The sequence below is a fragment of the Panthera pardus genome, unplaced genomic scaffold (genome assembly GCF_024362965.1).
Source record: "Panthera pardus isolate Hobbes unplaced genomic scaffold, ASM2436296v1 HiC_scaffold_12, whole genome shotgun sequence".
Classification (NCBI taxonomy): Eukaryota; Metazoa; Chordata; class Mammalia; order Carnivora; family Felidae; genus Panthera; species Panthera pardus.
The window spans coordinates 12,620,887-12,637,386 of record NW_026526677.1 but is presented as its reverse complement, the minus strand read 5'-3'; the positions used below and the strand labels follow the sequence as shown (position 1 = coordinate 12,637,386).

At 43.4% G+C, this 16,500-nt stretch overlaps 1 protein-coding gene across 1 annotated transcript; it reads right to left on the bottom strand.

Annotated features, from left to right (window-relative positions):
* Window positions 1–13,959: 13,959 nt before the first annotated feature.
* On the bottom strand, window positions 13,960–14,898 carry LOC109246468 (olfactory receptor 9I1-like). Its single transcript, XM_019414456.2, has one exon. It carries the CDS (start codon window positions 14,896–14,898, stop codon window positions 13,960–13,962), a length of 939 nt encoding a protein of 312 aa, XP_019270001.2.
* Between the last annotated feature and the right edge of the window lie 1,602 nt (window positions 14,899–16,500).

Here is a 16,500-nt window from a genome sequence, read left to right as displayed (position 1 = left end):
GGCACCCTATTTTGGAAAAGTCTCCCTGTTGGGAAAGCCACATGGTTTTTTCTATATCTTCTACATGTTGATATATTCTACACATTGATATTATGTGGAGTGAATTCCCTTTCTCCCAAGACAGACAGTGTTAATGATCACTTTCATCTGATCTCATCTCCAAGTCAAATATTTCCAGTTAATTCCTTGTGAGTGCTTTCATAATCTACCTCTGCTCTCCTGTGAACCAGGTCATCATCTGTCTTGGGTTTCTTTTTCAAGGGTCCGAGAAAGAAAGTGATTCTGTGGAGACCATTAGGCTTATGGAGCCCTTGTTCTGTGTGGAACATTTCCTTTCCATATTAACTTAGTGAGTCCTCTCAATAATCCCGGAATAACCATTATGGGTTTCACTCTTGAAATGTGTTAGCCAAGGCTCAGAAAATTAAAGTGGCTTGTCAAAGAACAAATTGCAAGTGGAAAAGCCAGGATTTAAACCATGGTGTCGTAACTCCAGGGGACTTCTCGTTTTAGTGCCCTACACTGGCCCTTCTTAACTGTCTAATTTGTAGCCCCTGTAGTCCAGAGTTATGGAGTTTCTTGTGTTTGATAGAACCAGTTTTCTACAGAAATCAAGCTGATTCTTCACTTCCTGTCAGCGGGATGAATTCTTTTGTCAGCCACTGATTGCTCTGGGCTCTACTCTCAGGGATGATGCCTCTTGGGGATAGGAATGGAGGCTATGCCATCAGGGATTCCAAGACTCACTGGGAGGCTGATTGGAGTCAGGCTGATTGTTTGTGAGCTCTGTGGTTCTCATTAGCTATAGAACTTCCGCAGAACATTTTGGGGTGGTCTGTCAATTTTGATCCCGGGAATTCTGTGGATTCATAAGGCACAAACTTGGTCCCCGTGTTTCAGACACAAAGTACCAGGGACACGAAGTTTCTAATAACATCTTCAAAAAGATGTGGCAATCAGTGCATATCAAATCTATTGCTTGGCAGTAGCCTGAGCATGAATTGCCCTAGTTCCTTCTATTGCTTCCACCCTTTTTGACTTGTGCTCTAACCTGGGTGCAGTGGACCCTGAAGATGGAAGGAAATCCTAGATTACTGAGCTGAAGGGAATTCTCGGGACCTTAAAAACTGGAGTCTAAGCATCTTTCCTCCAGAACACTGTTATTATTGGGATGTTTTCCTCCCTGTGCTCCAACTATCTGCTTCTTTCTGTCCCTTTCTCAAACGGGTTTCCCATCATTTTTATCTTCCCTGCTTCCTTTGACTCTGACTTGTACGTCACGGTGGCTTATCATTCCTTACAGGTCTGTTGCCATCAGCACCATGGAGAAACTGAAAAGTTATTTCAGGATTTCCTGGTTCAAACATTTTTAAAAAAGAGAGTTTTATTATGAATAGACATTTTTCCAAAGAAGACATCCAGATGGCTAACAGACACCTGAAAAGATGCTCAACATCACTCATCATCAGGGAAATACAAATCAAAGCCATAATGAGATACCATCTCGCACCTGTCAGAATGGCTAAAATTAACAACTCAGGCCACAACAGATGTTGGCAAGGATGTGGAGAAAACGGAACCCTTTTGTACTGTTCATGGGAATGCAAACTGGTGCTGCCACTATGGAGAACAGTACGGAGGTTCCTCAACAAGTTAAAAATAGAACTACCCTACCACCCAGCAATTGCACTACTAGGAATTTATCTAAAGCATACAAAATGCTGATTCAAAGGAGCATATGCACCCCGATGTTTATAGCAGTGCTGACAACAATAGCCAAATTATGGTGTGGTAGGGTCCCCTCCCTGAGGAATGGAAAAAAACAAAACAAAACAAAACAAAACCCCAAGGCAACCTGGCTATACGTATACATGACGTTCCTCATGACCTTGTAACATGAGACCACTTAATCAGACTGCATGTTTGTGTGTTACTATATATGGGAGACAAAGAAGTAGAAAATGTATAAAAAACTATGCCACGTGGTGTTCGGGGCTCAGTTCTATGGGTATGAACCCAACTGAGCAGTGTCGGCATGCATACAGCTGCTTCCTGGAAAGAAAAGCCTCTGTGTCATGACTCTCTGTGCGAGAATCCTGCTACAGTGGAAAGAGCCCGAACGTCCTTTGACTGATGAGTGGATAAAGAAGATGATATATATGGAATACTACTCAGTGATGTAAAAGAATGAAATCTTGCCATTTGCAGCAATGTGGATAGAACTACAGGGTATTATGCTGAGTGAAATAAGTCAGCCAGAGAAAGACAAATATGTGACTTCACTCATACGTGGAGTTTAAGAAACACAACAGGTGAACACAGAGGAAGGGAAGGAAAACTAAGATAAAAACAGAGCCCTAAGAGACTCTTTTTTAAAAAATGTTTAATGTTTTTATTTATTTTTGAGACAGAGAGAGACAGAGTATGAGCAGGGGAGGAGCAGAGAGAGAGGGAGACACAGAATCCAAAGCAGGCTCCAGGCTCTGAGCTGTCAGCACAGAGCCTGACACGGGGCCCGAACCCACAGACGGTGAGATCATGACCTGAGCTGAAGTCGGACGCTTAACTGACTGAGCCACCCAGGAGCCCCTAAAAAACTGTTAAATACAGAGAACAAAACTGAGGGTTGCTGGAGGAGAGGTGGGTGGGGGGATGGGCTAAACGGGTGATGGGCATTAAGGAGGGCACTTGCTGGGATGAACACTGGGTTCATAAGAGATGGATCACTGGGTTCTGCTCCTGAAGCCAAGACTACACTGTGTGATGACTAACTTGAATTTACATTTAAAAAATAAAATAAAATGATATATCCATGAAAGAACTAAAAAGAGTTTTATTTATCCAGTTGCCTTGTTTCCCCCCAGGGGGGACAGTGCATAAGTTACAAAGTTGAAAGTATGTAGCCAGCCCACAGGTTAACTGCAGGATCCAAAGGGACAAAACAGCTTCCCGCCTTCAGCGGGGCTGTGAATGGAGCTGGTATTGCCTTTAAAAAAAGCCTCAGTTAATCAATTATTTTATTATTATTATTAATTATTTTTTTATAATTTATTTTTTTATTAATAATTTTTTTCCAAAAAATTAATTAATTATTTTAAAATGTTTTTTTTTTTTTTTTTAATTTTTGGGACAGAGAGAGACAGAGCATGAACAGGGGAGGGGCAGAGAGAGAGGGAGACACAGAATCGGAAACAGGCTGCAGGCTCCGAGCGATCAGCCCAGAGCCTGACGCGGGGCTCGAACTCACGGACCGCGAGATCGTGACCTGGCTGAAGTCGGACACTTAACCGACTGCGCCACGCAGGCGCCCCTAAAATGTTTTTAATTTAAATTCTATTTAGTTAACGGAGAGTGCAGTATTGGTTTTGGGAGTAGCATTTAATGATTCATCACTTTCATACAACACCCTGTGGAATGGAGCTGCTGTGGTGACATTTCTCTGAGACCTGCCCTGTTTTTAAAATTCAGTTTGGACTGAGTTTAGTGTAGACATCCTGAATTGGCACCCAAATCTATTATTTTTTTATGACTCAGTGACACCTTCTTTCATGGCAGCATTTTCCGTCCTTAGTTAGCCATAAAGTTTTTCTCTGTCCTTCTTTCCACAGACATGGAGATTTAGAGATAAGGAGCCTGTGTTTTAGGTATGACATGCTTAACTAGAACGTTCTCCGAGGACTCTTCCTTTGCTATGCCTGTCTCTGAATCATAAGATAACAAGGCTGTTAACATACTATTCTCAAAAAGGGCACCTGGGTGGCCCAGTTGGTTAAGCACCCAACATTGGTTCAGGTCATGATCTCACGGTTTGTGAGTTCGAGCCCTGCGTCGAGGTCTGTGCTGACAGCTCAGAGCCCGAAGCCTCAGATTCTGTGTCTCCCTCGCTCTCTGGCTCTTCCCCGCTTGCACTCTCTCTCTTGAAAATAAATAAGCATTAAAAATTTTTTAAAAAAGTTATTACTCCCAAAGTTTCAATAATTTGAACTAAATAATCAGTGAATTCAGATTTCTAAACAATCATATGCTTTAGAGACTTATGGCAATATCCCACTGCTTAACAGGATTTGTGCTGTCATGTTGGCCAATCACAACACTGTTTTTTCCAGAATGGTCATAACCTTTCTGTCCAGCCCTTGGAGAAGCCCCACAACACTTAATACAACAGTTCACACAACCAGGGAATAGACACCATCGTGCCCTAATTGACCTTTTTTTTTTTTTAACCTCAAGGGACACATTCATTTGGCCGCTCTCTCCTGGACAGTGGTAGCTCCCACCTGCATCTATTCAAGACATTGTCTCAATGGGAAAACCTCACAATGAGAACATTCCTTGAAACGTCGAGCTATTAGCTGTTGTCTCCTGGTTTCTGCATCCATGTTTGTCCAATGCCTGCCATTTGAATGTGGCATTATGTCAGGTGAGTATCTGGGTGATGGTTTTCTCTTTCTTTCCAGTGTTTGGGGGTCAATGTGCACACGACCCTCAGGATAGGCTCTGCGAGCCTGAGACACTGAAAATGGTGGCTCACATGCTCCCCTCCACACTTGTTGAAAGCACCAGAGACCTTGGACCTCACAGACACACAGAACCCGGAGTTGGAAAGGACCTTGCTGTTGTGGTTCTGTGATTTTCCAGCCCTGTTCCTCAGAGGCCCCAGCCTTCCCAGAGCTGCCAACTCAGCCCCAGCTTCAAACAAAGCAGCAATTCCTTGAACTCTTATAAACAACCAGGGGCTTCTTTTATTTTGTTTGGAAAGGGAGTTCCAATGTTAAAAAGAGATTTGAATGCACTGGGTCTACTGTGTTCTCCTCATCGGGCAGAGGGGAAAATCGAAGTCCCGAGAAGAAGTAACTTTTCCTCAGTGTGTCAGAAAGCATTCCCTTCCCAATTTATCCCGGTTGGGGGGCTCAACACTGGTGTCCTATTTGGAGCCTCAGGAAAGGCCGAGGAGTCATTAAAGAACAAACCAGAACTGGCAGGCCCAGGATGAGGCCATAGGGATGGGAGGATGGCTGGGACTCCCAAAGGCCGGGTGTAGGGACCTCCCTCGCTCAACTTCCTTCCCGTGGCACTCATTTCCACATCATCTTCTCAAAAGCTGCTTATTACGAGTGTCTTCCTTTCTGACCTCGGCAGCTGCCACAGCCTCCCCAGTGGGGTCCAGGCCCATCCTCGGTTCATGCTCTGAAGACTTGTTACTCAGCGGTGTGGGTGTCAGGGGAGTAATAATATCTGAATGCCAACTCTTGTTGCCTGCACTTGACATATTTGTTACCAATCAGTGCAACCATCAGCAAGGTACGTATCCCTAGGCCTGATTTAGAGAAGACAGAGTTGACACTTTGGGAAGGTGACTTGTCCAAAAGGTCCCCCAGAAAAAATTTAAGTTATGTTCAAAAATGTGGAAAGCCCATTTCATGGTCTGGAATATATGTGATCTCCCAACGTAGTTACAAGACGTACATTACCGCATAGGAAGACCAAAGACGTATGACCTTTGGTTGCCGTGAAAGACTTCCACGAAACACTGCTGGCATTTTCTGTTTTCTTCGCAGATCCAAGGAGATTTGCTGTCGCGGCGATCTGAAGACGATAGAAAACACCGTTATCTCATCGTCTTAGGCTGGCTCTGTGCATATGTTGAAACCCACCTTTGAAGGTTTCCAGCGGCTAGCAAAGCCAGGCTGTGTGCTCGGTTTATCTAGCATCGCTGGGTGGAATTCAGAGCTTGCAACCTACAGGTCCTCCGGGCAGCTCGCTGTTTTGCTTTCATGCCCAAACAATCCAATTAAGATCCTCTTGTTCCTGAGTCACTGAGTTTTCTGATCCAACTGACTCCTCGGGTGGTTTTAACATCTATTTATAGATATCACCGAGGATGATGCTTGTGTACTGGTGTACGAAGATGATAATGATAAGTGGAAGACAGACTCTTTCTCTACATGATTCACTGTGATGATTTCCCTTACAGTGGGGGCCATGTGAGCCGGGACTTGCCTGCAAGTTACAAAGTGAGGGGGGACGGCTTCACGTTTCTGGGAGAAGGCAGTCTCTTGCAGTCAGAGCTGACTTGGGGGTATTATATTCCCTCTCTCTCCATCTAAGGAAGAAAACAACAGGTCTGGGGGTTAAAAGGCTCAGGAGGATAAGTGGCAGACCCTGAGTGACATCATTTCCCATGCTCCTCAGGGAATGAACATTATCACCTTCATGTCACTTCTTCCGGGGTTGGGGAAAAAAAAAAACGAGAAAGAATTCGGACTCCATTGACACATCACAGATGAAGAAACAGACCCAGAGGGCTGTGTGTCTTTTCTGAGGCCACTAAACTTCTTGGCTGACAGCTGGATGTCGTGTGGTATGGTGAGAAGTGATGGGGGAGGGTGGCTTTGGTGGGGAGGAGGAGACCGAGACCACGGAACTATGGTGTGTTCCATCAGGCTGGCGTCCCTGTTAGTCTGCTCTGTTGCTCACGGATGCTTCCTGCTGGACCCAGTTCAAGCCTCACCCCTTCTGGAAAGCCTGACTGGATCCCATATACAAGTTCCTCAGCCCTCAGCAGGCCACACACTGCTTACTTTTCCATTGTATATCGTGGCAGGGTCTTGAGCACCAAATCTTCTTTAGTGTAAACACCTGCCTTCTAGAATATTCTGTGGGGTAATGTGCAGTTGTGCAGTGTACGTAACTTTGAAACAGGAAGATCACCTTACTGGTGGAAAATTGGTACCAGTAACAAAGGAGGGTGCAGGGGGAGGCATTTCATGATCCATTCATGTATCACTAACAAGGTTAGCTTATGGTCCATAATGGCTATCAGGCTCCAGCCATCACATCCACACTTTGGACCAGAAGAGCAAAAAACTAAAGACAAGTGTTTTGAATTTTGTGCTATTATAATGCCTTATGAACACTTTTGTACCTGTGCCCCGACAGGCACTTGCAAGAGTTTCTCTACTGTGCATACGTAGGTCACCGGAATATCTGGGTCAGTGGTTATGTGTATCTGATTTTTAAAGGTTAATGCCAAAATATTTTACAAAATCTTATACTACTCTTAAACTAACTTATACTATTTGTTTCATATATTTGTCAATAGAGTGGTGTCATACTTTAACATTTTTCCTAATCTAGTGGGCCTACTGTGTTTTTAATAAGCATTTTCCTGATTACTAATGAGAATAAGCATCTCTTCATAAGGATATTTGTGAATTGCCTGTTTGAGTGTGTTATCTTTTCTTAATCACTTTTAAGTATATGCATACACACGCAAGATTGTAGTTGTGATTGTATACCTTAAAAATATTTTCTGCCATTTTGTGTCTTGATTTTTCATCTTCTTTTAAAATTTTTCTAATGTTTATTTAATTTTGAGAGAGAGAGAGAGAGAGAGACAGACAGACAGACAGAGTGCAAGTGGGGGAGGGGCAGAGAGACACAGAATCCGAAGCAGGCTCCAGGCTCTGAGCTGTCAGCACAGAGCCCGACGCGGGGCTCAAACTCACAAACTGTGAGATCATGACCTGAGCCAAAGTTGGAGGCTCAAACAACTGAGCCACCCAGTTGCCCCTTTCAGCTTCTTTTTTTAAATAAGCTGGAGTTTCACTCTATGTTTTTTTTAATTTTAATGTTTATTTATTTTTGAGAGAGAGGTGGGGGGGAGGGCAAGAGAGAGAGGGAGACACAGAATCTGAAGCAAGCTCTGGTCTCTGAGCTGTCAGCACGTAACCCAACATGGGGCTCAAACCCATGAACTGTAAGATCATGACCTGAGTTGAAGTCAGATGCTCAACTGGCTGAGCCACCCAGGCACCTCTCTTTTAGGTTTTTAAAGTAGGTTTCAATGTAGGGCTTGAACTAACAACCCTGAGATCAAGAGTTTCACGCTCAACGACTGAGCCAGCCAGGCACCCCAAGTTTTCACCTTCTTAATCATGTTTTTAATCAACAGAACCTCTTTAATGAATACTGACACGTTTAGGAATATTTAAATTTATGATTAATGCCTTTTGTTTTGTATATAAGAAACTCTTCCATATAATGATTCTATTTGAATTTATTTGGTGAGAGGTACAGGACTTGCATCAGTCAGGGTCCCTACAGGGTTCCTGTTACATTCATTTGGGCAGTTTGAGGAGAGCTTAGTAAAACCACTATTTAAAAAAGTATGGACAGGATTTAACAAAACCAGGATGAGATGAGTCAGTGCTTCACAGCTAGTGACAGAGTGGGGGCCATTGCTGGTCTTCCAAGTAGTGATTCCTGTCATGCCTCTGTGACCTCCAACCTGTGGCTTTCAAGGTCACTCTGTTTGGTTGCTTCAAACTAGCAGAATGGGAAGGAGCATGGCTTGGAAATGGTCCACACCAATTATTCAAGTATCCTCCTGGCTAAAAACTCTGCTATATGTCCATACTTAGCTGCAAAGGAGGCTGGGAAAAGTAGCTTGGCTGTATCGCCAGTCCCGGCTGCATAATATGAATCATTTGGGGGGTGGGGGTGGGATGTCGCTATTGAGATTAGGTTTCAATTTTTTTTTTTTTTTTCAACGTTTATTTTATTTTTGGGACAGAGAGAGACAGAGCATGAACGGGGGAGGGACAGAGAGAGAGGGAGACACAGAATCGGAAACAGGCTCCAGGCTCCGAGCCATCAGCCCAGAGCCCGACGCGGGGCTCGAACTCACGGACCGTGAGATCGTGACCTGGCTGAAGTCGGACGCTTAACCGACTGCGCCACCCAGGCGCCCCGAGATTAGGTTTCAAAAAGAGCACGGTGTCTATCTTGGGCACCTGCTCTGATGAGAGTCATGTTTTAAGTTTCACTATGGAGAGGACCACGTAGCAAGTAATGGGCATATTTGGTCAACAGTAGGGAAGGACCCAACTCTTGCCAACATGACAGGAGCCCTGGTCAACCTCTTAATTAGTTTTGTGAGAGACCCTGAGACGGAGACTAACCAATCCCACTAACCTGTCCCTGGATCCCTCACCCACAGAAACTGTGATAGTAAAGGTTTGCTGCTTCAAGCTCCCAATTCTTTCTTTCTTTCTTTATTTGCTTGCTTGCTTATTTATTTATTTATTTATATTTTTTAAAGTAGGCTCCACACTCACCATGGGGCTTGAACTCATGAACCCGAGATCAAGAATTGCATACTTTACTGGGGCGCCTGGGTGGCTCCGTCGGTTAAGCGTCTGACTTCAGCTCGGGTCATGATCTCGCAGTTAGTGAGTTTGAGCCCCGTGTCGGGCTCTGTGCTGACAGCTCGAGCCTGGAGCCTGCTTCGGAATCTGTGTCTTCCTCTCTCTACCCCTCCCCCGCTTGCGCTTTCTCTCTCCCTTTCTCTCTCTCACTCCCCCAAATAAATAAACATTAAAAAATATTAAAAAAAAAAAAAGAATCGCATGCTCTACTGAGCAGCCAGGCACCCCTAAGCTATCAATTAACAGTAACAGACAACTAATATATCCTCATAGGGAGATGCTCTTGATTGCAAACATAGTTTCAATACTCTGCTTATGTTTTAAGGTTCTTATTTTCTCTCGAATGTTTAGCCTTTGATTTCTTAGTGTCTTTCCACCGTTTTTTTATTTTTCATGATTTTCAGAGGGGAGGTTGGTCAGAAAAACCCTAGTCCACCATATTGCCAGAAATGGAAACCCTATTCATTTCTATCTTCTTCGTGTTTTTCCTCAGGCATTTACTGAGCATCTACTGTGGGTCAGAAGGTGTGCCAAAAATAGCAGACAGTCTTTGAGTCCATGGGGGTGGTGATAAAAAAAAAAACATTCTACTGGGGGTAGGGATAAAAACAAGCAGATATCAAGTACTGTGAAGTGTCTTGAAGAATGAAATAGCAGAGTAGGGGGATGGGAAATGATAAGCAGTAGGGAAGCTATCATTTTAGATAAGGTGGCCAGAAAAGGCTTCTCCCAAATGAAGCACCACTTCAACAGAGACCCAAATAAAGAATAAGTCCTGCAGATTTATCATGGGGGAAGAATGATTTGTACAGTTTCTCCTTTGTAGGTCTGCAGAAGATGCTGGGAAGGAGAAATGAGTCTCTCCTGACCTCATTCCTTTTATTCAGAGAAGTTGAATGCAGAGAACTTGGACGTACTGCTTGGCTGGTAGATCTGAGAATCCGTGTCACTCTCATTCTCTCAAGCATCAATGGAGCTGCCTTGTCTGGGACAAGCCTTATGGCCGATGCTGACCTAAATGCTCTGGTCACATCTTAGTTGTCACAGAGAATAGGGTCTCTTCAGCCCAGCTCAGTGTAGATTCTGAACGAATCTTCATGGAATGAACTTTACATGGAATCTCTTCCAGCTTTCCTTTGGTGGCTTAGCCAAGACCCTGCAGGTGGATAGACATTTGTGAAAAGTAAGACACTCTCTTTGTTAAAGTGGTCTCTTATTTTATTTCATCTTGTGGAGACCTGTCCATTGGTCTTTGAATGGTTCTTCACATGACTCCCAGTTCCGAAGCAGGAAAACCATTTTTTTTTTTTTCTGGCTCCTGGAGAAAGAGCCTAATGAGTAAAGCTACTTTCCCTTACGTGATTCAGTACCAAAAAAGGGATAGTTGTGGATAAAATGGCATCCACAGGTGATATAAGATCATAGATAAGAATGGAGTTTCTGGAGCCAGATATCCTGAGCTCAAATCATGGCCTTCTGTGTCTTACGTGGCTTCTGTGACCTAGGGAAACTTGTTTTAACTTCTCTGTGTCGTCGTTTACTCATCTCTATGTGGAGATAGCAATTGCGTCTATATCATAAGGTTGCTAAGGCATCACAGGGTTGTTAAATACATATAAAAGTTCTTAGAATAGTTCTGGCAAGTAATAGGTGCTCTGTAAGACTTAGGTATCATTTTTATTATTTTGTTGTTAGGAACCAGGGAGGGCAATGAGTTGTTAGGTCCTTCAGATTGTAACAAAGACCCACTCAGATGATCTAATAGAAAGTGAGTCTATGGCTAAGACTCTCTTATGCTTCAAAAGGAGACAGGGATTTCTTGGGGACCTATGGAGAGCCCTAGAACTCAGCCTGGATCATAATTACATAATTCAAGACCTGAAAGATCTAATGCAGCACTAAGGACCAGATTTATTGCTGCCTCCTTAGCATCTGACATTCGTGCATTTTCTCTTTGGTCTGCCCATTAACGTGACTCAGCCATTTTTGTCATCTCTGATTATAATTTCTGAGTCTTGTTTCTCAAATAACTTAGCTTTTCTCATATTTTTCGGTTTAGATCCTCAAGAGGGAGATAACTTTATTGGTCCTGCTTAATAATCATTGTATAACGGTAGGACACCACATGGCTCTCTGTTTTGTTCATGAATTGATGAAATGTGGGTCAGGGGCTTATTCTAGTCTGATCCGATCACCCAAAGGGCAAGACCAAGTGCCAGAACAGTGATTACCCAAGCAAAGGGCTCTGGGTGGGAAAGTTTCTCCTATAAAGGGAGTACGATAGAAGTATCCAGGGTACTGAGACCCAGTCCTTTCTTTATTTGAAGGGTGGAGATAAAATCAGTGTCCATGAGTGTGGATCTGTAATATGCTGAAGAACTCCTGCCCGTTCCAGTTCTAGAAGTATGGAATCCTTTGAACCTGATGACTAAGCTTGAGCTAGTCCTCAAGGGGGAATTCATTGTTGGATCCGTGTGTGCCTTAAGGGAAGCAAGAAAATTATTGCGGCTGCATTGGAAAGCCCAGAATGGAACCTTTCAGGGTTCCTCCTTAGTCTGTTATTTCTGATTCTGTTTGAATAACTGCTTCATTTTTGTGTCTTTCTTGACTTCTCTACCTTGGGCAATCTGGTCACCTATTCTGCATCTGTTTTACATGTTCAACTTCAAAATGCCCAGGAATTATTTTTATTTATTTATTTATTTTTTAATCAAACCTACGCTGGGTCAGGTGCTTATTTCTGAACCAATCAACTCTAGGCAGGGCAATGGGCCATTTTAATACGGAATTTAAATTTAATATGGTTAAATTTAATATGGTCCATTTAATATGCTTGTTCCCATACAGAGTGCCACAGAGGACCAACTTCTCATAAAATCAAAGTTCAGCAGAGGGGTTTACTGACTGACTGGGTGTTTATCTCTTCAACGAAAAGACATCTTTTGGTTATCCTTGACCATGTGGGGTGCAGATAAATCCACCCCACCCCAGCTAAACACCAAAGTTCATTTTATTTCTTGGGTGAAAAGATTGAATTGTTCATCTTCCTCAGTTCACTATCTTTCACTACTACTTGTTTGTGATCTGTTTCATTTTTGTTAACAGCCATGGGATTGTGGCAAGGTCCGGGGTGAAAGTGAGGGAAAGGGAAGGGAAGGGAAGAGAACAGTATATATTGAGCAATGGATTTATGCTAGGAGATTTCTTATTCATCACCTCACTTATTTATTTAGTTTAAGATTTTACCTTTTTTTTTTAAATTTAAGTTTATTTATTTGTTTTTAGGAAGCTCTATACCCAACGTGGGGCTCAAGCTTACAACCCCAAGATCAAGAGTTGCATGCTCTTCTGACTGAACCAGCCAGGCGCCCCTTACCTCATTTAATTTTTACAATATGCTCTTGAATTAGGAGTTGTTACATTTGTTTTAGACCTGAGGAAAATTAAGATCTGAGAAATGAAGCCCTTTATGGTACATTTCACAGTGAATTAGTGGGAGAATCGGGATTCAGATACAAGCCTGAGTCTGAAAGCTGTGCCTTGTCTCCTGCTGTATATGCTGAACAAAGAGACTTTAAGCAAAGGTCCAAAGGGACTATGAGAAAGCGTTCTCTTAACTGCAAAATAGGAATCTTCTATTCAGCCCTGTCTTTCTTATTTGCTTTACGGAGTTTCCATGAGGCTCAAATGAGACCATGCACGTGCCATAAAAATCCGTTCAAAAGTAATTATTGAGAGCTCATTTGGTCCGGACTCTGGGTTTGGGGTGAGTTCCCTAAGGAGCAAAGCAGAATTTGCCCTGAAGGGTTTTTGTGGTCTCTTTAACTAAATAGAGGATTTAGTTATTCCCCCTCTTACTAAACCTTCTGCCAGCGAAGATAATGTGTGGTTTAATGTTTTCCTTATACCTGTCTTTGTTCTCTAACATTGCTGTTCCTGGAAATGGGAGGCTTGCTACAAGGCAGGCAATGGGAATAGAGAGGAGAAGCAATGCGTCGTGTCCCGCAGAAACCAGCGAGTTGGCCTTTGAGGAGCCAAAGGTAAGGTGGCTTTAGTTCATCTTGGAGATGTCAGAGTAACCTTACACAGCAGGAACAGCAAAGCCAATGGGATGTGATCAGGTGGAAAGGCAGCTTGCAAATTCCATTGTTGTGGCATGAGCAAGAAGGAAAGTGACCAGAGACTAGAATGGTGAGGAGAAAGGCCTGTTTCTCAAACACTCCCTTCCCTTGGCCACTTAGAGACTCAGATTTGTCTTATATAGCACTCCCTGCTTGCTGAGGTGATCAGTCACTCATCTATTAAAAGAAGACAAAAGACTATTTAGCATTGATCGCTAGAATCCCCAGATAGAATCTTTGACATAGAAAAAGGCTGTATTAATGGGAGGAAAAAAATGAGAAGGAAAGGATGGGAAAGCCAAGGACAGCTGCAAAGACTTGGGGTGAGATGAGATAAACTCAAGGCCCCCTGGACCCCTGACATTCTGTAAGTGAAGATATCAGGCAGTATTATAAGACTGTTGTATGCTAAGGAATGGGCTGGAGGTACAAGACGGGGAGAAGAAGAAAGCACCATGGGGTTGCTGGAAATGAATTTTACCATATTTGCAGTTTTTCTTGTGTGCCTGCTGACACCCATCTACCTTCTTTCTATTTGTGGGGCTAAGTTGCATAGAGTGCTGGTGCCTGTTAGGATATATTGATATGGGAAGAAAATGGACCAGGACGTAAGGTCCTATCACTCATATCTACACACTCAGGGATACCTGGAGTCTACCAGTGACCTTTCTGAAGGCTGCTTTCACATCCTTGTTTCTTAGGCTGTAGATCAGAGGGTTTAGCATGGGGATGACCACAGTGTAGAAGACAGACACGACCTTGTCTTCCTCCAGGGACTTGCCCGAGCCACTCTGCAGATACATGAAGATGAGGGTCCCAAAGAAAAGGGCCACAGCGGTGAGGTGGGAGGCACATGTGGAGAAAGTCTTGGCCTTGCCACGTGGAGACTTCACCTTCAGAATGGCCTTGATGATGAGCAGGTAGGATATCAGAATGACCAACGCGTTGGCCAAGATCACAAAGTTGCCGAAGAAGACAATGACAATCTCAGTGTTTGTTGTGTCATTGCAAGCGAGCTTCAGCAGGGGCGGGAGGTCACAGAAGAAGAAGTTGATCTGATTGTGGTCACAGAAGGAGAGGGTGAAGGTGCATGTGGTACGCACAATGGACCCTAACATCCCACAGACATAGGCTTCCACCACCAAACTCCAGCAAATTCTAGGATTCATGGCTACAGTGTAGAGCAGTGGGTTGCTAACAGCAACATAGCGGTCATAGGCCATCACTGCCAGCAGGAAACACTCTGTGCCTGCACAGAAGGTGAAGAAAAAGAACTGGGTAGCACACTGGCCATAGGAGATGACCATCTTACCCGTGGCCAGTGTGGCCAGGATCTGAGGAGTGATGACCGAGGCGTAGCAGGCATCCAGCAGGGCGAGGTGGCTCAGGAAGAAGTACATGGGCATGTGGAGTTGGACATCCACTTGGATCAGAATGATCATCCCCACATTCCCCAGAAGGGTGACGATATAGAAAATGAGAAACGTCAGGAAGAGGGGGATCATGTGGTAGTCAGTAAAGCCCATGAGAATGAACTCTGTTACCATAGTAAGATTATTCGCAGCCATGGATTCAATATAGACAATTGATCTGAGGGTGAGAATGAACAACAACAACAACATCCCAGAATTGAAGGACAGATTCTTTCTATGGTAGAAGTTAGCTTTATATTTCTGGGCCAACTTATAGAGCTTGTTTTTGGGAAATCCTGTACGTGGCCGAGTCTCCGTGGGCATCTATGTTTCTTCCATGTTTTTTGGAGCTGAGCCCTGAGCTGGTGTTTCTGATTCAAATTAATTTGGGTTTGTATTTGGAAATTCCTGTGAAGACAAGAGACACAGAGATTCAGATTTGGAAAGAACCTGGTCAGCAAGTGTCCTAATCCCCATGGGATGCTGAAGTGTCCTGTACTATGTACCTTCTGCTTGGTCATCTAGCTACTGTATGAACCTCCATCTGTGGACAGTTCTACCCGTTAATGCTCATTTTGGATCTGTTTCCTCTCTCTCTTCGTCTTCAACATATTGGTTTTAGTTTTACCCCTTCCAGACACGCACAGCAAATTTAATTCCTTCTTCTCATAAAAGGCTTTCGGAAGTTGGAGGACGACGAGTCTGCTCTTCATGTTGAGTATTCCCTCATGTTACCCACCGATGTGCTTTCTTTTCTTGTGACATAATTATTCAGCATGTATTCAAAAACTACTTAGTCAGATGGTATTAAAAGATGTAGTTTAAGGGTACAAACTTGGAACTGGCAGATACGAGTTCTGGAGATCTAATGTACAGCAGTGACTATAGTCAACAACATTGTATTGTAGACATTGAATTATAGCCAACAATATTGTGTTGCAAACTTCAAAGTTGCTAAGAGACTAGTTCTTACTTGTTCCCCACAAAAGAACACTTGATCATTATGGGAAGTGATGGAATGTTAGCTAACACTATGATCATATCGCAGCTTATAAATGAATCAAATCAACACACTTTACACTTGAAGCTTGCACAATGTTATATGTCAATTATATCTCAGTAATAACAAAAAAAATAAGTCTTTCTCTTTAATCTTTACCGTTGAAAAAATTTTTAATGTTTATTTTTGAGAGAGAGACAGAGTGTAAGTGGGGGAGGGTCAGAGAGGGAGAGAGAGACACACAGACTCTGAAGTGGGCTCCAGGCTCTGAGCTGTCAGCACAGAGCCTGACGTGGGGCTTGAACTCATGAACAGTGAGATCAGGACTGAGCTGAAGTCGGATGCTCCACCAACTGAGCCACTCAGGTGCTTCTTTACTATTTTACCTTATGTATTTATCACTTATTTTTTTAAGTTTACTTATTTATTTTTATTTTAAGCAATCTTTACACCCAATGTGGGGCTTGAACTCACAACCCTGAGATCATGAGTCTCATGCTCTTCTGCCTGAGCCAGCGAGGTACCCCTAGTCTTTACCATTTTAATCTTGGGAGCCTCCTCCAGCTTGAATCAGAGGTCATTAGTGAAAGAGAGACACTGGCACATCATATAAAACATGGTCTCCTGAAGCTGTTCCCCACACCTGACTCCAGCAGCTAGGTCTGGAGATGAGTTAGCTTCTTTGGAAGGCTTTCTTGTACGGTCAGTTTCAACGGTTGTCACCTCTAGGACAGACACTAACTAGCTGAGTAACCTTT